The 23,727-nt window shown below is 44.2% G+C and overlaps 1 protein-coding gene across 1 annotated transcript; it reads left to right on the top strand.

Annotated features, from left to right (window-relative positions):
* Nucleotides 1–6,111: 6,111 nt before the first annotated feature.
* osbpl11 (oxysterol binding protein-like 11) lies at nt 6,112–16,973 on the top strand. The gene is made up of 13 exons (XM_080519803.1): nt 6,112–6,466; nt 6,708–6,776; nt 7,170–7,345; nt 7,737–7,816; nt 8,267–8,455; nt 9,240–9,438; nt 10,053–10,198; nt 11,339–11,479; nt 12,243–12,756; nt 12,837–13,023; nt 13,105–13,287; nt 14,037–14,190; nt 14,284–16,973. The coding sequence occupies exons 1-13, from the start codon at nt 6,348–6,350 to the stop codon at nt 14,338–14,340; spliced, it is 2,214 nt and encodes a 737-aa protein (XP_080375929.1). The 5' UTR covers nt 6,112–6,347; the 3' UTR covers nt 14,341–16,973.
* The last annotated feature ends 6,754 nt before the right edge of the window (nt 16,974–23,727 follow it).

Genomic DNA, 23,727 nt, shown 5'->3' with positions numbered 1-23,727 from the left:
GCGCGCTTTAAAAAAAAAAAAAAAAAAAAAGTTCACGTTCTTGCTGCGGGCGCGCACGATTCGCGAAGCTAGCTAACTCTAGCTGCATACCGACTGTAAACATGGATGCATGGCTAGGCAGGAGTAAACGTCCAGCTACCGCTACTGCTACCGTCGCCTCGGACGCAGGCACAGGGGAGCCCAGTGAAAAAAGGAATTATGAAAGACTTATGAAAGACAAGCAAGCGCAAGTGTCTCATTAAAAGGTATGTTTTTACACTCACAATAATTGTTTTATTTAAATGAGCAGTTGGATAGATAGAAAGACAAAGGGTTAAATATAAGTACACATTAAGGCGAATAATCACACACGAGAGAGGGGGTACTTTTCACATGGAAACCAGCTCAAGGGGTACACTGGTCAAAAAAGGTTGGGAACCACTGTCCTAGGCTAAAGGAGGCTCTAAAGAAAACATCAGTGTATCCTAAGCTAAAGGAAGCTCAGTGTCTCCTAGGCTAAAGGAGGCTCTAAAGAAAACATCAGTGTATCCTAAGCTAAAGGAAGCTCAGTGTCTCCTAGGCTAAAGGAGGCTCTCAAGGAAGCATCAGTGTATCCTTGGCTAAAGGAAACATCAGTGTATCCTAAGCTAAGGGAAGCTCAGTGTATCCTAGGCTAAAGGAGGTGCTAAACGAAGCATCAGTGTATCCTAGGCTAAAGGAGGCTCTAAAGGAAGCATCAGTGTATCCTAAGCTAAAGGAAGCCCAGTGTCTCCTAGGCTAAAAGAGGCTCTAAAGAAAACATCAGTGTATCCTAAGCTAAAGGAAGTTCAGTGTCTCCTAGGCTAAAGGAGGCTCTCAAGGAAGCATCAGTGTATCCTTGGCTAAAGGAAACATCAGTGTATCCTAAGCTAAGGGAAGCTCAGTGTATCCTAGGCTAAAGGAGGAGCTAAAGGAAGCATCAGTGTATCCTAGGCTAAAGGAGGCTCTAAAGGAAGCATCAGTGTATCCTAGGCTAAAGGAGGCTCTAAAGGAAGCGACCAGCCTCCTTTCCTTGGCTTCTAGAGAACCAGACGTCACGGCCGCCACACAGACACTCCTGGTGGTTCAGGTAAAGTCACTGGATGAGGAGTGAGGAGGGACATTTCTGACCCATTGTGCTTTCTTCTGTGTTTCTGAGCCACAGCGCCCCTAAAGGCCTGTCATGTGTACTACAGCCCTGAAGCCTGGTGTTGAGCTGAGTTCATGGTGACTTGTGGACAGTGAAGCATGGGGGGGGGCAGCATCGTGCTGTGGGGCTGTTAAAATACAGGAGGAAATAACGCCGTTTACATCTAAACTTTTGAAGTATCTGAGATTATTTTTCTTAATTGTTGAGGCATTTATTTACAGTTCGTACAAATAATTTAGTGGATCCTCACTGACCTAAAACAAGTTTGATCTGATTTAACTTCAGACGGTGGGAGAAAAAGGTTTGTCTTCAATACATGGAAACTATGATACGTGACGCCTTTGTTTTTTATTTTAACAAGTTTTTTTCAGAAAAAAAAAATTGTAAATGAGCTCAAATTAAATAAACAAATACACCATTAAATTATTACTTACCACTGGAAATAAATATATAAATGTGTCATTAATTCATTAGAATACCAATCCATTTTATGTAAAAAAGTAAAATAATAATAATTCCCCAATAAATGAATTATTTAATAGTCTGTTGTTGCTTCATGAATTTATTTTATGTGCCAGTCAGTGGGCGGGGCTACGCTGGTCCCATTGCTTTGGTCTGAAGAGTTTGTGGGGAATGTTAATTTTAGAGTGTAAATTAAAAAGGTGTTCAAATAGCAGGCCCCAGTCTTCAACCTGGTTTTTGTCAATTGCAAATAAGGTTTTGTTGAATAAAGTATGAAAACCAACCTATACATGTATCATGTAGCAATAGGAACTACTGTTATGTGTTGCCGCAGGGACGTGTTAGTGTGCGACACCTGGGATACCAGAGAAATAATAACATAGTGAAATAATCATACCCTTTTTTTTATATAAAACTAATTGATACAATGAATGAATGACACATTTATATATTTAATTCAAATTTTAATCAATGACATTTAATCTATTTATTTAAGGCCCATTTAGTCCTCCAGTATCAATGATTAATTAATTCATTGTTTGAGCTTCATGTCACTTTAATCGCCTGAAATTATATTCATAAAATCATTTTTTTCCCATTTTTTGAGCAAACTATATGTGTGAACTGCGTGAAATTAAAATTCTCTGTCGGATCCTAAAATGTAAAAGAGTGTGAACTTACCGACAGCGATCGTCAGCGTCTCGGATGATTTTCTCCGTCTGACGTTTCTACATGAAAAAACACAAAGAATTCAGTAAAACGTCAATAAAATCAGTTTGCAGCAGATCTGAATAAAGTCAATAAATCAGCTGAAAAACAGGATAATGATGAAAATTACAAGGTGATAAAGGAGCCTCATGTGCAGAAGTGAAGAAATAAAAGTTGTTCACTGCTTCAGAACAGGATTGAGCTCATAAACAGTAAGAGGACGAGAAGACAAAGACACGGATCCTTTGATTTCTACTTTTTTCCGAAGAGCATGAGGTTTTTGTTGTTGTTGTTGTTTTAGCCTTTGAAATTTGTATTCTTTAGTGGTCTAAAGTTGAAAATTTAAAAAAAGACTTTTGAGTCTTTTTTTTCCCCTCAAGCTTTTTGACTTTTTTTCAGAAAAAAGTCAAAAATCAAAGTCAAGATTAATTTTTTCTGTCTCTCTTTATTTGCCGGTGGATGTGAAATCACATAAATCACTCAATTCTCACTATACAGGGCTGCTTGCTGCTTCTGAACTTGGGACTTTACACTGGATTTCCTTGATTAATATGAACATTTAATAAGAACCAGGATCTGTGTCTTTGTCTTCTCGTCCTCATACTGACTGTTTATGAGCTCAATCCTGTTCTCAAGCATCTTTTCACCTCCATTAAACCGCCTGTGATGCATTTTGAAGCAGTCACATGTGCTCGAATGTGGATTTTGTAAAAAAAAAAAAAAATTATCAACAAAAAAATAAATCTCCACTTTGATTTTTTCACTTTTTATGATGCACATGAAGGGGTATTTTTTGCCTTTTAATTTGTTTTCTTCTTCAGTGGCTCTAATACTCCATATGAAATAATAAAATAGTGAAATAATTATACCCTTTTTATATAAAATTAGTTGATATAATACATGAATGATACATTTATATATTTAATTCACATTTTAATGAATGACAGTTAATTATTTATTTATTTAAGGCCCATTTAGTCCTCCAATATTAATGATTAATTAATTCATTGTTTGAGCTTCATGTAACTTTAATCACCTGCAATGATATTGAAAATAATATTCATAAAATCGTTTTTTTCCCCAATTTTTGAGCAAACTATATGTGTGAACTGCATGAAATTAAAATTCTCTGTCGGATCCTAAAATGTAAAAGAGTGTGAACTTACAGACAGCGATCGTCAGCGTCTCGGATAATTTTCTCTGTCTGACGTTTCTACATGAAAAAACACAAAGAATTCAGTAAAACGTCAATACAATCAGTTTGCAGCAGATCTGAATAAAGTCAATAAATCAGCTGAAAAACAGGATAATTATGAAAATTACAAAGCGATAGATAGAACATAAATTTAAAAAATGGCTTTTGGTTGAAAATGATGGAAAATGTGTGAAAGGTAATGTGACATACACAGCCTACATACAACACTTTTACGTTATTCAATACTTTTTCTGCTTTCAATGAGTCGACGTCGACAGGAAAAAGAAAAAAAAATTCTATATTAATTGAACTTTACTGCATAAATCACAACAGTACATGTTGTGTTAACTGAAGAAAAACATAAAATAATTGCAGTGGTTATTGGCAATTAGGGAAGATGTCTGTTAAAATGTAAAATGTTTGTTACAACAAAATAATTCTAAACATGATAGTAAGAAAATGTGAAAAAAGTAAATGCATTTAATTTTTCAAGCTTTTATTCTGCCTTCAGAGGCTGTTTAAGTTGAAAAACGTTGTTTAGTGAAACACATTTTTCATAACACAAATATATTGATATTCAAGTAGAAATGTAGTAGTGGAAATATTAGATCCTATAAGAAGGTTATTTAAATTGATTGAATATTAATATTTTCATTCGACTAAAGTTTAAGAGAAAAAAGACATTTGGGAAAAGTTCAAAAATATATTATTTTACTGCATATGTGCTCTTCAGATACACAAATTGTACAATAATTCCAAAATAAATCCGAAGAATTTTACAGTAGAAATTATTGACGCACCTGCGCTCGATTGGCTGCTTGTTTCGGATCGACTGGTTTCCGTGTTAACTGGTGACCGACTTCCCGTCGCGTCCTCTGTTGCAGTGACCAACAGCGGCCGCTAAAACAACAACAGAAATCCGTGGCTCTCCTGGCGAGCGCTGCTTCACCACATTCACGAGGTTTTGAAGTTTGGTACCCTTTTGTGAGTGTTTTAATTTCAATTGTATCTGCCGTTATTGACTGCAACAGCGAGCTACGCTGAAGTACTCGGGTCAACAATTAACAAGGACTCCAGTCGATCCGTAACACAGGCCAGTCAGAATGTAACGGAAAAGCGGGTCTATTTACAGTCAAGTTCAAATAAAACAGCATATGGGAGTAAAACTCGCCAACAGACTGAGAACAAATGAATTGAAAGTGATGAAAAGAAGTTTAAAAATCGTAAAACAGAGTGAATAAACACGCTAGCGAACAGCAATGGGCAGCGTCTGCAAACAAAACCATGTGACGCGCAGTTCATGTCGCAAAATCGTTAACACTATCTTACCTTTACTTGGAAATGAAGTTCTTGCGTCGGTTCTTCTGGACAAAACTCCCTGTGATACTTTTCTCCTGCTTCAAGTGAAATTTGAATGTTTAAAAAGTGCATTTTGTCTAAATTAGCTGACTGTAATCTCAGACTGTAGCTGTCACTCGCTGATGACAGATTCGCTCTGCAGCTGCTCAACCGCTCTGGATTCGCGCGCGCCCCCTGCGGTCAGACGGAGGTACTGCACCACTGTAAACTTTTAATATTAGATTTATTTGCTCACTATATAGTTTATTCTGCTGATTTTATGGCGTTTAGTTTGTCAGATTGTTTTGTTGATAAAGTAAAATGTTTGAACTTGGTAAAAAAGAGCTTTTTTCAGAGTATTTCAAACAATGAATGTAATACTGTGACATCATGAATACAATATTTATCAGAAAAATTGCTTTTCAGCATACAGTTATCAAACAGTGACAACAACAGTTCCTGCCTGAAAAAAGGTTAAATGATTTTAGATATTAATGTGAGTGAAATCACAGTTTCTGGCAGTTGGTTATAAAACTTAATTTTTACATCAATATCTTTGTTGTTTTTTATGTACGTTTTACGGATAGCTTTTGTGAATACATTGAAAAAAATATTCCTCGACTATAATCAAATACATCAAACCTTTTCCCACAGTATATCATGCACACGTCTAATCAAATATGAAACAACACAGGGACAGGTTGTAACCTCTTCTTTTATACTATTTTCATCCTGTGGTTGATTTGATGGACAGACTTTCCCTGCAGGAGTTTCTGGTCAGCCTAGTTAGTGGAGGGAGCACAGACCGCTGGTTTAGCATTTCAGTTATGGACAATACAGTTAAAAAAAATCAATCTGATGGAGATGTAAAAATGTTCAGTTTATTTGATTTTTTCCTCTTTTCCTTCCTTGTACTGTTCAATCTGTAATATAAGTATTATAGGAGATCATGTAGACTGGCTGCAATGTCTAATGTCGTCCTGTTGACAAACTGTTCATGTAAGTTTTCATGAGCCTTTATTCAGTCAGGAGCCACAATGAGATTAATAATGTGTTTTACAAGTGTGTCCTGCCAAAATATTTTATTTAAAAATGACTAATTCTTAACTTGTTTATATAAAATGTTTATCCAATGAAAAACCTATATATTTGATGCCTTTCATTGTTTCTATTTGTAAACACACAAGGCGGAAGTGACGACATCCACACGGCAGTGACGACTTCCGGTCGTCAGCGGTCACGTGACTCGTTTCCAGCCTGAGCAGGAAGCAGGGCGGCAGAGCAGCTCCGTGTTTCTCCCCTCGACATGTCTCCGCGGCACTGCGGAGCCTCGTCCCGCTGACAGCCCGCCGTGTGGAGCCCGCTGCGCCGGGACATGAGCCGGCGGCCCCGGCCGTGATCCCCCCCACCCGGACCCCCACCCCCCGTGTCGTGTCGGGTTAGCTCGGCGGCGGTAAGCCGCGGCTGTGTTCGTCCGGAGCGGATTTAACGGCCGCGATGATGCAGGGAGAAACCGCGGCGATCCGGATCACCGACAGCGAGGCCAAGCTGGAGGTTTTCCCCCAGAACAGGACCCCCAGCTCGGGGAGAGCCAGCGCTAAAGGCTGGCAGTACAGGTGTGTGTAGTGTGTGTGTGGGGGGGGGGAGAGTCACCATCAGGACGGCGGTTTTGAAGTGTGTGTGTGTGTGTGTGTGTGTGTGTGTGTGTGTGTGTGTGTGTGTGTGTGTGTGTGTGTGTGTGTGTGTGTGTGTGTGTGTGTGTGTGTGTGTGTGTGTGTGTGTGTGTGTGTGTGTGTGTGTGTGTGTGTGTGTGTGTGTGTGTGTGTGTGTGTGTGTGTGTGTGTGTGTGTCCCTCAGTGACCACATGGAGAACATCGATGGATACTTGATGAAATACACCAACCTGGTGACTGGCTGGCAGTACAGGTGAGTCACTGCTCCACCAGTTTCTCGCCACATTCTCGAACTACCAACCTTCCTGTGGGATTTCTGACACAAACATGACACACAAAACAGAAAAGATGCACTGCTACAGAAGTAACAAACAACCAAGACAAGACACAGTGAGATAAATGTTCACAACAACACGGTGTGACTACGAGACATACAAAGATACAAATATGGAACATAAAACAACAGAAATAAGACACAATGTGACAAAACCAGTTCACAAACACGAGAGGGAAGTTATTAATAGACCCAAACAACAACAAGAAGACAGAGTGAAACACATAACAACAACAAGAGACAACATAAGCCCTGAGCTTCACTCACTCAGACGGTTTTGTCCTCTTGTTGTTGTTGTCTTGTGTCCTCAAGGTTCTTCGTGTTGAACAACGAGGCCGGCCTGCTGGAGTACTTCGTCAACGAGCAGTCCAGGCCCCAGAAGCCTCGAGGCATGCTGCCGCTGGCGGGCGCCGTCATCTCACCCAGCGACGAGGACTCACACACCTTCACCGTCAACGCCATCAGTGGGGAGCAGTACAAGCTCCGGGGTGGGGCTGACACACACACACACACACACGTATATTCGTGAAAATAGGGGAAATTATCAGAATGCAGGTTGTCAGATGCAGCCAAATAATTTTCATTAAAAAAAAATTCAAAAATGTAAGAAAAATATGCAGAGAATAAATTGCAAGTACAATAAATTATTTCATATTCAAATAGATAATTGAGTATCGAAACATGGAGAAATGAATGCCAATGTGCAAATGAGCAGTTTGAGGGGAAAGTGGTTGTGAATTGATGTTTCCTGGGTTGTAAGGAGGTTTGTGTCGGTGCTGGACTCCATCAGACTGTATCGATCCGGGTGTTTTCCATTATCTGCTGCAGCGTCTTCATCCTGGTCTTCATCACTAACCCTCCTCCTCTGTGCTCCTTTAGCCACGGACGCCAAAGAGCGGCAGCACTGGGTCAGCAGGCTGCAGATCTGCACGCAGCACCACACCGAGGCCATGGGGAAGGTAGGACCCCCCCCCTCCTTACTGCCCCTGCTGATCACATGACCACAGTGTGCAGCCATTCAGGGAAATGCTGGGAAGTCCTCGCTGGTGAAAACCAGCGACTCAGCACTTCTCTGTTTCCTGCTCGGAGGAGCGATCGAAGCGGGCTGAGCCCGGCGGTGAAATATTAATGTTTCGGTAAAAATACATGCAGAGAGCAGAGATTATTAGTATTGATCCACATGCTGCTGCTCACACTAATGTTTCTTTATGTACAAAGAGTTTGTCATCCCGACATCGGAATGCAGATATCCAGACATTTCAACCACAATAAGCATGAAAATCCACACTGAAACAGGCTGTTTTGTGTTTTTTTGTGTAAAAGTTGACTTGTTTTGTCATAATTTCATTATATTTCTAACGTTTGATTGAAGCACAAGGTCTCACATTAATTTCCATGGTCGTCCTCAGACTAACCCGCCGCCAAAGTCACGCAGCTACTCGATGGCGTCTCAGGGCAGTGGCAGCTCGCCCATGACCTTGCGGCGCACCAGCCAGAACCCCGCCTCCCTGTTCGGCTGGTCGCAGGTCCACAAGGGCTCCTCGCTCTACTCCAGCAAGAGGTCGCTGCTGCCGGACCACCTGATGGACGCCCGAGAGGTGCAGCCAGCACACACACACACACAGAATATAGTAAAATATGTACAAATATTAAACAGAATAATAAAATAGAATTATCATACTGTCACATTTATTTACGTTTCCGACGTAAAAAATTAATTTGAGTTTATGACTTAAGAAATTTAAGTGGTACTTTTTTTAATGAAAGAGATTAATTAAAAGTAAAAAACGGACTAAATTTCGTCGACCAAATTAATGGATGTGAATAAAATCTACCATTACATTAATGAGGATGATGACACCATCACGATAACGTAGGTCATCAAAGAACATGAATAAATACAAACATGTCAAACGTCATTTAAAGGAGTTGTTATTTAGAATGTAATCTCAGTCTTTCTCACTTGTTTTAGAACTGTTGAAATTGGGAAAAGATTAATATTTTTAGAGTATTGTTCAGTTTGACCTGCTGCAATGCTGCAGATTGTCCACCAGATGTCACTGTGACCTCCTTGGGGGTGAAATTCTCTGAAGATCTGAGTCAGAGGAACAAAACGTGCAAAACGGTTTTAAAGAAACATGTCAGGAGAACCAGGAAGCAGCAGGACAGAGATTATATTCTTTTTATTTCCTGTAACATACGAAGTGAATTAATTTGAGGCTGTGGTGGGTCAGAGGTCACTGACACAGGAGGCTTCAGTCTGTCAACACGGATTAACAAAGCATCATGGGAGTTTTTAGTGGTGATAACAGAGGAGGAGGTGTTCACAGCTGTTCTGGACAGATGTGAGGGAACAACAAACTAACCCTGGTTCCCCCCCAGATGATGAGCCAGGCCCAGGGCCAGCACCGGGACCTGATCCAGAGCATCGAGGGCCTGCCGGTGGCCGCCGGCCTGTCCCCTCTGGACCAGGACCTGCTGATGCTCAAAGCCACGTCGATGGCCACCATGAACTGCCTGAACGAGTGCCTGCACATCCTGCACCTGCAGCAGGTGGCGCGGCAGCACAGCTCGCTGGGAGGTCAGTCCCTTTCCCTCCAAGCTGTCCGTCCGGAATTATTTTGCATTATTAATGGCGAGCCGTGCCTACTCTTACCGCCCGTCTCCAAGGTAATTAGATCTCAGATGGTTAAATATCCATCCGCAGCTCTGATGCGGCGTCGGAAACGTGCAGCGAACAGCCGGACCGACCGGCGGCACGTCGGCGCCGCTCCCCCTCAACGTCATTTAAAAAAAACAAAACACAAAACAAGCAGAAAACATGCCCCACTTTCCTCGCCGGGTCTCGTTACGCGATGCATTTTTCATCAGGTTGCGCTCGAAGCCGCGGCCAATCGGGTCGTCCGGTCCGCCGGCGCACCGGGTGAATTTGAATGAGCGCTGCCCACCTGTGGGCCCCGGGGCCTCGGCCAATCAGAGGCCAGCGATGTTCCCTGTATCCTGATACCGGGCTGCTGGCGGGCGTCGGGTTACACTCCTGTGGTGGAGGGCGGCCGTGCGGGCAGCAGCCAGGCGCTCGCCGGGTGTACCAGTGTGTGTGTGTGTGTCGGGGGGGAGGGGGGGCCTCGGGTGGGAGGCGGGGGGGTCGTACCATGAGCGCCTCTGAACCCGCCGCTGTGTGCTGCCCGTCCTCAGGACCCACCATCGAGTGGCTGGAGCCCAAACTGCCCGACATCCTGAAGAACGGCAGCAGCTCGCTGGGCAGCTTCACCGGGGCCGAGGGGCCCCTGGAGGGGGGGCCGCTGGAGCTCAGCAGCCCCGAGTCCTGCAGCTTCTCCGGGGTAAGGCCAGGGAGCCACACTGGGCAAGACACTCAATACATACTTACATCTGTTGAAGGAAGATAAAAAGCAGCAGCATTTGTCACATAAATGCAGGCGTCAGGAAGTATATTCATCTTTAATGATGATTTAAATACAAGAATTTTATTTAAAAAAAATGTAAATGCAAGATAAAGCTGTTTAATAGAAGTGTATTTTCTGCATCAAAAGGTTGATGGAAAGTTAAAAGTTACAAAAACAGTATTAAATAAATTACAGTTCAGGTCACTATCATCTGCAAAGAAATAAAGTTTAGATGAAAAATGGAAATGACTGGAAATGTCTTGAAATGATTATGAAGCTGCTGGTGTTTAAAAATAGATTTTTTAATATGAATTCATCTGAAAGTACCGACAGTTTGGTGTCGGACACATTTTCTGAAGACAAATGAAATAATCTCACCGACGTGATCAATTCTGAAAGTTATATTTATGTCATTAAAACATCTGTATTAACATGTGAAATGTGTCAGTTAAAAAGGGGATGTGAAATTTATCTGGTGATAAATATAAGATTGAACTGAACCTGCAGCATCAAGACAAAATATAAATAAGGTTTGATTTTCTGAAAGAACAAAATACAACAACATTGTGTTAATTTTAAATCACAAAAAGGAACATAAATGTGAAAAAGACATTTTTATTTAAACAGTAATTTTAATGTCTATTTATTAGAAATCTGATAAAACAAAACAACATAGTTTAAATGTTAATCCATGTTAATTCAATTTACGTCAAGAGACAGTTTAATGGTGTCACATTAATATTTAAATAAAAGCCTGGAAACTACTTTAGGATTTATTTTTTTGTTTAAAATATATTAAAAATGTAGAAATCCTTTTTAAATGAATCCAAGTGAAGTGGCGTCACATTTTGAAATAAAATGATATTTAAACAATTCAATAAACCTGGAGCATGTTTATATATATATGTATATATATATGTATAACAATAATAGTCTACGACATGTGAATTTGTTCAGTTTGCGTCTCTAATAACTTTGTGTTTCTTTAGAAAAGTTGACAAGATGTTTTGATGTTGCAGTGTTTTTGCCTGTAAACGACTGCAGAGTGTTTATCTGACCTCTTTATCCGCCATGCAGGAGCAGGAGGACATCGATGGCGAGGACGAGCTGGAGGACTCCTTCACGGACAAGGAGGAGGACCTGGGCGCCGTGGAGGAGGAGCGCAGCGTCATCCTACACCTCCTGTCGCAGCTCAAGCTGGGCATGGACCTCACACGGGTGGGTCGAGTTCCAGCGTCCTCTGGACCCGGCGTGAGACAGAAAAACAAACCCCTGGTGGAGATAAACAAGATGTTGGTAGACGTAGGAACTAAAAGCTGCTCCCCCTTGTTTCTTCTGAACACGGTTCCTCCTCCTGAGCTTTAATAATCTAATGAATCTCTCTGGTTTTAAAGCTTCATAAACTTAATGTTTTCTACACCGTGAACTTCAGTGTTCAGCTTGATGAAGAGACACGACCTTGTTTGATTAGTTGGTCTTCGGGATGATTTGAGGCGATTCGTCGCTGATTTTTCACTCAGAAAGTCAGCTTAGTTTGCGGCTTTTCGTAGAAGCAACAGAACAAAGTTGCAGATGTTTCCAGATGTTTCTCCTCGGTGTCCCTCCAGACGAAGACGTGTTGCCTAGTGACGGAGTGATGTCCTGGGCCGACATCCTATCTTTTTGCCAGTATTTGGATATCCTCCTCTTGAGTTTCTGATTCATGGCACCGATCTGGTGGAGCCACTCGCTGACCTGGGATCAGATCCAGAGGATGTGTTGACCCCGGGGTCCGGCAGACGTCACCTCGGCCCTCGAGTCCCTCCATTCATAAAACATGACATGAACATCATTAATAGCCAAACAGTGCGAGGCCTCCTTGATGTTTAATGCTCATTTCAAATTAAAAGTAGAAAAGTGAGCCGGGCTTTTACAATGTCAGTTTTAACGTTGATTGATTTGGAGGCACCTGAAGACTTGTTGATGATGTTGATTGTTGCAGGTGGTTCTTCCCACCTTCATCCTGGAGAAGCGCTCTCTGCTGGAGATGTACGCCGACTTCATGTCCCACCCGGACCTCTTCGTCACCATCACGGATGGCGGCGGCCCGGAGGACCGCATGGTCCGCTTCGTGGAGTACTACCTCACCTCCTTCCACGAGGGCCGCAAGGGCGCCATCGCCAAGAAGCCCTACAACCCCATCATCGGCGAGACCTTCCACTGCTCCTGGAAGGTCGCCAAGGAGACCCCACAGGGGAGCCCGGACGGCGACGGCGACGCCGCCGCCACCCCTGCCCCCGCCCCCACCCCAACCCTCACCCCCACCCCCACCCCCACCACCCCCGGCGCCCAGGACTCCTACCAAGTGCGCTTTGTGGCGGAGCAGGTGTCCCACCACCCCCCCGTGTCCGGTTTCTACGCCGAGTGTCCGGAGCGGCAGATGTGCGTGAACACACATGTGTGGACCAAGAGCAAGTTCATGGGGATGTCCATCGGCGTGTCCATGGTGGGCGAAGGTGAGCCGGGGGGGGTCCTGGAGGTCCCTATCAGCTGGTTCTGGGTTCTTGTGTGACCCCGCCTCTTTTTCCTCCTGCAGGCTGTCTGTATTTGCTGGAGCACGACGAGGAGTACACCTTCACGCTGCCCTGCGCCTACGCCCGCTCCATCCTCACCGTCCCCTGGGTGGAGCTGGGCGGCAAGGTCACCATCAACTGCGCCAAGTCGGGCTACTCGGCGGTCATCACGTTCCAGACCAAGCCGTTCTACGGCGGCAAGCTGCACAAGTGAGTTTGCGGTCGTGGCGCCGACTCTGCTGTCGCGGGTCTGAGTGGCGGGGCGCTTTAACGGCGACGCTGCGTCCGCAGGGTGACGGCGGAGGTGAAGCACAACGCCACCAACGCGGTGGTGTGCCGCGTGCAGGGCGAGTGGAACGGCGTGCTGGAGTTCAGCTACACTAGCGGGGAAACCAAAGTGGTGGACGTCACCAAGCTGCCCGTCACCAGGAAGCGCGTCCGGCCGGTGGACAAGCAGGGACCCACCGAGTCCAGGTCAGCAGAACCTTCCTCGTTAAATCACTCTCATGAGAAACGGGCCGCTAGTACAGCTTTATTTGTTAGAGTCGGGGTCCCAGCGTGTGGAACACCACTTTAAAATCAGCTGTTTGAACCATTTTTATTTAATTATGATTGAATTCCAACTAGAAATGTAGATGTTTTTAAGAAAAGTAAAGGGGATTAAAGGAATTTATAAAAAGTAACATAAAAACACTTTAGATTAGGTCATTTTAGTCAAATCCATTAATTTTCTTGTGGAAAATGATCCACAGATTAATCAATGACTGAAACAAGTACTGGTGGAAACGAGAACTTTAAGGGTCCCAATACGACTCCATGTGCAACATTAACTTAATTTGCGCCTCAGAATAACTTCATGACAGATTTTGAAATGTTTTGTTCTCCGTTATCACTAGTTTATCAATTCTAGTGCACAGTTCGATGTTAATTTGGAAAATGTTGTGGTTTTTAATTACGCTTTGGGAATTAATGGAAAAGTTTTAAACGAGATTTTTTTCTTGTGTACAAATAAAGACTCGAGGGGCCCCAGTACAGATCTCTGTAGAACACCCCCATTGAATTATACATATTTCAATCATAACTATATATTTATCATGAATTTCTTTTCAGTGTCTCTGTAAAAAAGGGTAAAAACTCCAGAAATGAGTTCAGGTGCTAAACTAAAATCAACAAATTGACCCGCTTGTTTCTCACCCTCTTCCTCTGGGTTGTGATGCGTTCAGGCGCCTCTGGCAGCATGTCACCGAGTCCTTGAGGCAGAAGGACATCGACAAAGCCACGGAGCACAAGCGGATCCTGGAGGAGCGTCAGCGGACGGAGGAGAGGCTCCGCGTGGAGACGGAGACGGTGTGGAGGACCAGACACTTCGACAGAGACGTACGTTCAAGACGTTTCACAGCTGGTCAACTTTTTGACCCTGCAGGTCTAGTGTGTGTCAATAAAGTTGGATTGATTTCTGCCCCCCTGCAGGGTGAAGGCTGGGTGTACCACAAACCTCTATGGAAGAACTCTGCCGTCAAGTCCTAGTGGTCCTCCCTGTCGATTCTGGAATGTGGAGTATTCCTGTGTGTGTGTGTGTGTGTGTGTGTGTGTGTGTGTGTGTGTGTGTGTGTGAGTGTGTGTGTGTGTGAGAGAGTGTGTGTGTGTGTGTGTGTGCGCACACACGGCGGACCTTCAGGCTTGTGGGCTGCCTGGTGGATCAGTGGCGGCGCCCCGCTGGGATGACGGACGTCTGTGAAGCCGGCGCCTCATTTCAGGACAGAGAAATCCTCACGGGGGGCCGGGGGGGTATGTTTGATCCGTTCACCTGCAGAAGCAGAGGCCCGTCTCACTCCTCCTCCTCCTCTTCTGGTGACGGTTGACACGGGAAAGCGCTCTTCACTGCGTTCACACGGGTGGTTTTATCTGCAGACTTCTTCGTTCTGGAACATTCTCCGCAGACATCATCCAGTGTTTCTAAAAAGGTGTGGTTTTATCTGGGGACCTGTAACGAGCTGTCGGAACGTTTGGGCCACTTTTAGTGTTCAGAATAAAGATTTAAGGTGAAAAGAAATTGGGTGTTTGCAATATGAAGGTTAGAAAAATACCAAATAATCAAATAAAACTTCTATAAAACGATCCGATTTTTATTTGGAGGAATGTAACAAGCTGAATTACTAACACTTTAAGGTTTAATAGTTAAAAATGAAGGTTCATGTGCAAAAACAAAGTTGTGAATATTGATTCGTACTTGTATGTAGCCCGTCTATAGCCTGCAAGCAGATAGAAATAGGGCCCTGAACTCGTTATTATAACAACAATAATATTAGTTTTGGGATTTGAAAATTAAGAGTACCAGAAAACAATCAATGGCAGCCGATGATGGTAAGTAGAGTTCACTGTTTGGTTTTTTTTTCACCTTTCACCTCGTTCCCATCCCTTTAGCTCCAAAACTAACTCTGTTTTGTCTGCCATGGTCTTTCAAGGTCTAACAAAAACTCTTTATATTTATTAGTAACCCAAAACTGATCCCAGCAGTGCCTCCATTTTATGTAGCCCGTCTATAGCCTGCAAGCAGATAGAAATAGGGCCCTGAACTCGTTATTATAACAACAATAATATTAGTTTTGGGATTTGAAAATTAAGAGTACCAGAAAACAATCAATGGCATCCTGCTTCTGCCCCCAGCTCCAACTTGCACCACCTCCTGCATCCTGCTTCTGCCCCCAGCTCCAACTTGTACCACCGACTCACCTCACCACCTCTAGAAGGTATTTCTTGGAGTTTGATTCCACTTGTTTGGGAGAACAAGACTGAGTTTATTTTTCCCTATGAACTCCCACTTAACTGGCCCGCAACGGGTTATTTTGCTTTCAAAGACTTTTATGCCGGCTTAGCCGAGGTTTTCATGATTGTTTGTTTATTGTTGCAATGTTTCTTTTTTTTGTAATAAAGTAGCATCTTATTTGTTAACTTTTACTAAACTTTCTTTGTCATATTGTTGGCTGTGAATTGAACGAGGTGAAAGGTGAAAAAAAAACCAAACAGTGAACTCTACTTACCATCATCGGCTGCCATTGATTGTTTTCTGGTACTCTTAATTTTCAAATCCCAAAACTAATATTATTGTTGTTATAATAACGAGTTCAGGGCCCTATTTCTATCTGCTTGCAGGCTATAGACGGGCTACATGTATAAGAAACAAATAACATTCATCCCTTTTTCATGAACCCTGTTATTTCACAGCCGTCATTCCTCAGTGAGACAATAAGAGGAAACTCCTGAGCTTCTGAATCTAAATATCACACCTTTTTTTGCCATTTATAGACTATTTGACGAGCTGCAGGAGGATTTGGAAACCAATTTTGTTTAAAAAAAAAAAGGTTTTTTGTCTAATAAAAAGACAAATTTATGTTCTAAATAAAGTGAGAAAGTCTTATGAATCAGGGTTTTAACATCCAGTCAAACATTTTTGGTCTTAAATGAGCTTTTTGTGGCCTGGAATAACCAGTCTAACTAAATTAAACCAGTCCAACAAACTAGTTCTCTCTTTCAGCTTGAATAAGAATCAGACTGAACACTATTTGGTAGTTTGTTTCGTTTCTTGATTTAAAAAAATAAAAACCAGTTGAGTCTAAACCAGTCAGACAGTTGGAAACCAGTTCCAAATCTAAATTCAGTCATTTATATGACAATAACATAAAGTTTTGGCATGAAATTATTCACTTACTTAACAAACTCCAATATTAAATACTTTTTTTTTTCTTTTAATGTTGCTGTGCTGCTTCCAGACGCACGGAGCACAGTTACCATGGTGACGCTCGGAGGTCTTTTTTTGACGTGTGTGTTTGCAGTGTTGGGACAGACTGACACTGGGCACTTTCTCAGCTCGCTTGTCGTCGTGACGCCGATAAAGTTTGTGAGGGAAACCTCCACGCCGTCACGATGAGCTCCTCCCTCCAAGTCTCGGTGCCTTACTCGCCTCTGTGTGTGTGTGTGTGTCATCGTGTGTGTTCGTGTGTTGTTTTCTTGTTCTGTGTTTTAAGGAGTCTGGCCACGCTGTGGAGAGACGGAGCTTGATTCTGATTTGTGAAATGCACTGAAGGAAGCTACGATGTAGAGAAACATGACGGTTGTGATGTCGAATAATCCAATAAATTGCGTATCACTTGTAAACCGTGTTCAGTTTGGTTCCCTGGTCTTCTTGTGAAGTGGCTGGAACACATGAGGTCAAGTAGTTTTAAGGCCTGTTGATGAAATATAGTTTAAACTCTGTCCAGAACTACCCTAAAACCACCAAGACCAGTTTAAAAACCAGTTAAAATATGTGCTCCAGGCCACTTTGAATTCAGTTTAGAGAGGAAGTGATCTGAAACCAGTCTGGAAACTACAGACATACTATTTCAATGAAACAGTAGTTTACTTCCTATATGTGTTCTGTACAGTTTTTTAAATGATCAGTTATAAATCGTCCTTTTCCACTCTGTGAATGTCCAAGACACATGATGGATATTATGTCTATGAGATTTGAGTTTGTTGTTGACTCTTACTGTCAAAGATGGTGTGATTCAGTCCTTATTGTGTTCGTTTGGCGCCATCTGGTGGCGGGAGCACCACAAGCCGGGTGGGATAAATCCTGGAAGACCAAAACCACATATAAGAACGAAAAACGTTAATTTTCTCAAAATGCATGACATTAATAAAAGTAATGGAATAGAGTAAAATAATTTAGACAATAGAAACTCTGACAGAAAAGGATTATCAAATATCAGCAAAAGCCTTGAGGACAGAAGTGATGGAAGGTTCAAGACCTTAAAGATTCAATCAAAGCATAATGAAGCAAAGTGCTGTTTTTACTATTTGGAGGCCTCACCTCGTTTGTTTTGATTGAAATGCACAATTTGCACCAACGGAGGTTTTACTCTATTAGCCAGCATGACCCTCAATCCGCACCTGGGGAAGGACTGGACTGGACCCCCCCCCCCCCCCCCCAACCCACCACCACCGCTGTCATACATGAAGGTAAAAACAAAAGCTTTTCATTGTGTGTGATTCAGTAAAAGATTGTGATGGATGTGAAAGTACACAATTGACTAAATCCATTGAATATTACTTTGTCAAGCAGCTTCTTGTGTTGTTGTTTGTTGTGAGCCACCAGGGGGCGCCACAGACGGTCAGAGGACGTGTGTGGAAACCCGAGGACATCAGGACCAGGACTGCAGAACTGATCCTGCTGGACAAACACCGACAATCATCACACATGAAGGTAAAAACAAAACTTCTCATTGAGTCACACTGTGATGTTTGACTGTGAGGTTTGTTCTGGAATTCTCTCTGTGTTGAAATCCTGGAGACGAGTTTCAAAACTGCTTCATTGTGTTTCCTGGTTGTACTTGATAAAAATTGATGTGAGAGACAATTGGCTGCAACTATTTATCCTATTTAAAAAAAAAACTAAAATACCACCAAATACTCAATATTTGACATTTTTAAAGTGTTTTTATAAATTTTCTTAAATCTCTGACTTGAAAGACAGTGGACTGTCTCCATCTTGTGGCTGAATTACGTCACTGCATTTATTGACCCTTTCAGTTTTCGTTCTTCTGTTTTATAGAATAGAATAGAACCTTAAAGTCACTCTGTAGCAATGTTAACACGGTGTTCCTTCTGTTCAGGAGACAGTTTATAAACATTATCTGAAAATATTGAAATTGAAATGGTGAAACTCAAAGGTTGGGTTGATGTAAATGATGTAAAAATGTAAGGTTTTTGCCAAAGGAAGTAAATATGAAGTTACATTATTTATTGATGGATGTAATATTAAGAGGGTTTCACAGTTTAGATTTTTAGGAATCATATTGGATGACAATTTGACATGGAAATCACACGTAGTGGACGTGTAAAAATAACTATCAAAGAATATTATTTTATCTTGAACAAATTTAAGTATGTGTTGTTGATGAACATTATGTCATTTAAATATTCTTGTCCACATTTCCAGATGTTTTTATTAATTTAAATATATTTAAGAGAAACTTTATTGATCAGTTTGACAATTTAAATTGAAGATAAAAGAAAATAGACATACTAAAAATTACTTTGACATATTGTACTATTTGAAATGCTGCAATGTGGCTTCAGGATTATATAAATATAAAAGAACACTTGGATATTGACTGAATTCATTGAGGTTTTCTTTGTCAAAACCAGCTTAAAACCAGCCTGAGCCTCGTCTAAAAAAGCAGTTCAGTGTTTCATTGTTGAACCCGACAATAATTAATGATAAAGATAATTAACTGTCATTTATTGACCATTTTCCAGATGTCATTGTTCTCTTTTGACATTGTTATTTAAATGTTTCTGTCTACATTTCTTGATTACTTAACAGTAAAGGTATTTGGCTGTACAAAAAAAGACGGTGGACTGTGTCTCCGTCTTGTGGCGCAATGATGTCACTGCATTTATTGACCCGTTTCCACATTTATTTTGGAGGAAACTTTGTTTTTTGTATTTAAATATAATGTAAATACTGTTAATTGTTATTGGAAATACTCTATTTTGAATTTAGGAATTAAATAATGTGAAAGTAAACTATATAATTGACTGAATTGATTATTTCTTTGTCATACAGCTTCTTGTGTTGTTATGTTTGTACTGAGCCACCAGATGGCGCCACAGAAAATCTGTGACGAAACCTGAGTGTTTTCTGAAAGTGTTGTTTGTGTGTCCAGGTTCCTGAGTGGCGCCACCATGTGGTGTGACGGTGGAGCAGCAAACAACGTCCAGCCTTCCTCCAGAGTGGAACATGTGGTGATGAACTGCAGTCTTCTGTCTTGACTCCTCCCACTGTTCCACTTCCCTCCAGAGGGCGAGTGGAACAGTGGGAGGAGTCAAGACAGAAGACTGCAGTTCATGACCACACCCACTGAAGAGCTGCACTTTTTGGGGGTTAATTTAATTAAAAAAAATTCATAACTTTGTTCAGCATAACCCTCTGTCCTCCCTGGGGAAGGGCTGGACGGGAACCGCCACACCCACCGAAGTGTTTTGCCAGCCCTTCCCCCTCCACCCCTCCTTCTCCACCTGCCTGCCTCCATCTCTCCTCCCTCCCTACCCCCCCCAGAAGACTTTTCACCCCCTGCCCCCCCCCAACCTGACCCTCCTGACCTCAGCCTGTAGTCTGAACCCCTCTAGTGAAGTGAACTGGTGTGAGGAGGACTTGAACCTCCGTCAGTCTGCAGCACCAAAGCGTGTCTGACAGACTGAACCACTGCACCACCATGTGTTCTGCTTCTCCTGCTTCCTCTTCAGCTTCTGTCTCTACTTTTTTTTTTTTAGCCTCGTTTGTGGCGAACGTAAGGATAAATGGAACCCGAGCAGAATGTCCAGTGTGGCTGGTTGGCTCAGTGAGGAGGACCAGTGCCTTGCATGTGGGAGACCTGGGTTCAAGTCCCAGTGAGGGTGAAACTCCAGGGAGACATAAAAGTTCCTGCAGGTGAGAAAGAGAGTTATATTAACTCTAAATTCAACTTATATGAAAATTTTCAATAAAAGCCCCGGACCGGACAACTCCTAATCTCCCTACTCTTCTTTTATTAGTCCCTCTTTCTTCCACCTTGACATTCCTACGGATTCTTTTTAGACTATTTTAGACTCCGCCTCTTCTTAATTATCAGTCCCTCCCTCAAGATTGAGTGTCCTTAACTTATACGATCTAAAGGGGACCTAGCCCGCCTCTCCTCAACACTTGATTTTGATGTCAAGGCTCTCTGTTCTCCTGACGGTTCCCTGACCAGGATTTGAACCTTGTCTAGTTGGTACCTAAGCACTCCACGTGCGAAGGTTTATCATGTGAGCTGTCCGGCCACCTGGGGTCCTGCAGTCGTTCTCACCTTTATACTCACTGCTTCTACTGAAACACTCAAGCAATAAGTTAAACAGACACAAGTCCTTGAGGAGGAATTGAACCCACGTCTGCTGCACCAAGAGCAGCGTTGTTCCTCACTGAGCCAAAGACCCTGAAGTCAAGTCTTGGACTCCTTCACCTTTATACTGACATGTATTGAAAACTGTTCTACAAAGAGACGAGAAGAATGAATTAAGTACAAGTTCCAATGTCAGATTCCACTTAATGCACACTTTAATGGAGAAAGAAACACATAACATAGAACATATAGAAGTAAGGTCTCCACTGACCAGGACTAGAACCACCAACCTTCTACTCCAATGACAGTGGTTCTTCTCACTGAGCTAAACAACTTGGAGGTCTGGACCTCGACGGTTCAGCCTTTGTGCTCAAGGGTTGAAGAAACAAGACCAAACACCTTGGTGTGGAAGACTTCACCTTAACACACCTCACCACACCTCACCTCACCTCACCCCACCCCACCTCACCACCCCCCCACCCCACCTCACCTCACCTCACCACACCTCACCTCACCTCACCTCACCTCACCCCACCCCACCTCACCTCACCACCACCCCCCCAGCCCCCCTCACCCCCCCCAGCCCCCACCTCACCACACCCCCACCTCACCACACCCCCACATCACCACCCCCCACCCCACATCACCTCACCACACCTCACCACCCCCCACCTCACCACCCCCCCACCCCACCTCACCTCACCACCCCCCCAGCCCCCACCTCACCACCCCCCACCCCACCTCACCTCACCACACCTCACCACCCCCCACCTCAACACCCCCCACCCCACCTCACCTCACCACCCCCCCCAGCCCCAACCTCACCACCCCCCACCCCACCTCACCACACCTCACCACCCCCCACCTCACCACCCCCCACCCCACCTCACCTCACCACCCCCCCAGCCCCAACCTCACCACCCCCCACCCCACCTCACCTCACCACACCTCACCACCCCCCACCCCACCTCACCTCACCACCCCCCCCAGCCCCCACCTCACCACCCCCCCCACACCCCCACCTCACCCCCACATCACCACCCCCCACCCCACCTCACCTCACCACACCTCACCACCCCCCACCCCACCTCACCTCACCACCCCCCCAGCCCCCACCTCACCACCCCCCACCCCACCTCACCTCACCACACCTCACCACCCCCCACCTCACCACCCCCCACCCCACCTCACCTCACCACCCCCCACCCCACCTCACCTCACCACACCTCACCACCCCCCACCCCACCTCACCTCACCCCCCCCCCCAGCCCCAACCTCACCACCCCCCACCCCACCTCACCTCACCACACCTCACCACCCCCCACCCCACCTCACCTCACCACCCCCCCACACCCCCACCTCACCTCACCGGTGTGGGGGGGTGGTGTGGTGGGGAGTTGGTGTGGGGGCTGGGGGGGTGGTGAGGTGAGGTGGGGGGTGGTGAGGTGGGGGCTGTGTGTGGGGGTGGTGATGTGGGGGTGTGGGGGGAGGTGAGGGAGGGGGGTGGCCCCACCTCACCCCCCCACACCCCACCTCAACTCCCCCCACCTCACCTCACCGGTGTGGGGGGGGGAGGTGAGGTGTGGTGGTGGTGAGGTGAGGTGAGGTGGGGTGCGTTAAGGTGAAGTCTTCCACACCAAGGTGTTTGGTCTTGTTTCCTCAACCCTTGAGCACAAAGGCTGAACCGTCGAGGTCCAGACCTCCAAGTTGTTTAGCTCAGTGAGAAGAACCACTGTCATTGGAGTAGAAGGTTGGTGGTTCTAGTCCTGGTCAGTGGAGACCTTACTTCTATATGTTCTATGTTATGTGTTTCTTTCTCCATTAAAGTGTGTATTAAGTGGAATCTGACATTGGAACTTGTACTTAATTCATTCTTCTCGTCTCTTTGTAGAACAGTTTTCAATACATGTCAGTATAAAGGTGAAGGAGTCCAAGACTTGACTTCAGGGTCTTTAGCTCAGTGAGGAACAAAGCTGCTCTTGGTGCAGCAGATGTGGGTTCAATTCCTCTTCAAGGGCTTGTGTCTCTTTAACTTATTGCTTGAGTGTTTCAGTAGAAGCAGTGAGTATAAAGGTGAGAACGACTGCAGGACCCCAGGTGGCCGGACAGCTCACATGATAAACCTTCGCACGTGGAGTGCTTAGGTACCAACTAGACAAGGTTCAAATCCTGGTCAGGGAACCGTCAGGAGAACAGAGAGCCTTGACATCAAAATCAAGAGTTGAGGAGAGGCGGGGTAGGTCCCCTTTAGATCGTATAAGTTAAGGACACTCAATCTTGAGGGAGGGACTGATAATTAAGAAGAGGCGGAGTCTAAAATAGTCTAAAAAGAATCCGTAGGAATGTCAAGGCGGAAGAAAGAGGGACTAATAAAAGAAAAGAAGAGTAGGGAGATTAGGAGTTGTCCGGTCCGGGGCTTTTATTGAAAATTTTCACATAAGTTGAATTTAGAGTTAATATAACTCTCTTTCTCACCTGCAGGAACTTTTATGTCTCCTTGGAGTTTCACCCTCACTGGGACTTGAACCCAGGTCTCCCACATGCAAGGCACTGGTCCTCCTCACTGAGCCAACCAGCCACACTGGACATTCTGCTCGGGTTCCATTTATCCTTACGTTCGCCACAAACGAGGCTAAAAAAAAAAGAAGTAGAGACAGAAGCTGAAGAGGAAGCAGGAGAAGCAGAACACATGGTGGTGCAGTGGTTCAGTCTGTCAGACACGCTTTGGTGCTGCAGACTGACGGAGGTTCAAGTCCTCCTCACACCAGTTCACTTCACTAGAGGGGTTCAGACTACAGGCTGAGGTCAGGAGGGTCAGGTTGGGGGGGGGCAGGGGGTGAAAAGTCTTCTGGGGGGGGTAGGGAGGGAGGAGAGATGGAGGCAGGCAGGTGGAGAAGGAGGGGTGGAGGGGGAAGGGCTGGCAAAACACTTCGGTGGGTGTGGCGGTTCCCGTCCAGCCCTTCCCCAGGGAGGACAGAGGGTTATGCTGAACAAAGTTATGAATTTTTTT

This window comes from Blennius ocellaris (assembly GCF_963422515.1).
Source record: "Blennius ocellaris genome assembly, chromosome: 24".
Lineage (NCBI taxonomy): Eukaryota > Metazoa > Chordata > Actinopteri > Blenniiformes > Blenniidae > Blennius > Blennius ocellaris.
The sequence above is the reverse complement of the archived record's forward strand: the minus strand, read 5'-3'. Positions and strand labels throughout refer to the sequence as shown.

Excerpts from the sequence above, each read along its gene's own strand:
- osbpl11 (XM_080519803.1), top strand. The coding sequence starts at position 6,348 with ATGATGCAGGGAGAAACCGCGGCGATCCGGATCACCGACAGCGAGGCC. Across the intron at positions 6,777-7,169 it reads GTGACTGGCTGGCAGTACAG|GTTCTTCGTGTTGAACAACG; the intron begins GTGAGTCACTGC and ends TGTGTCCTCAAG. Across the intron at positions 9,439-10,052 it reads GCAGCACAGCTCGCTGGGAG|GACCCACCATCGAGTGGCTG; the intron begins GTCAGTCCCTTT and ends GCCCGTCCTCAG.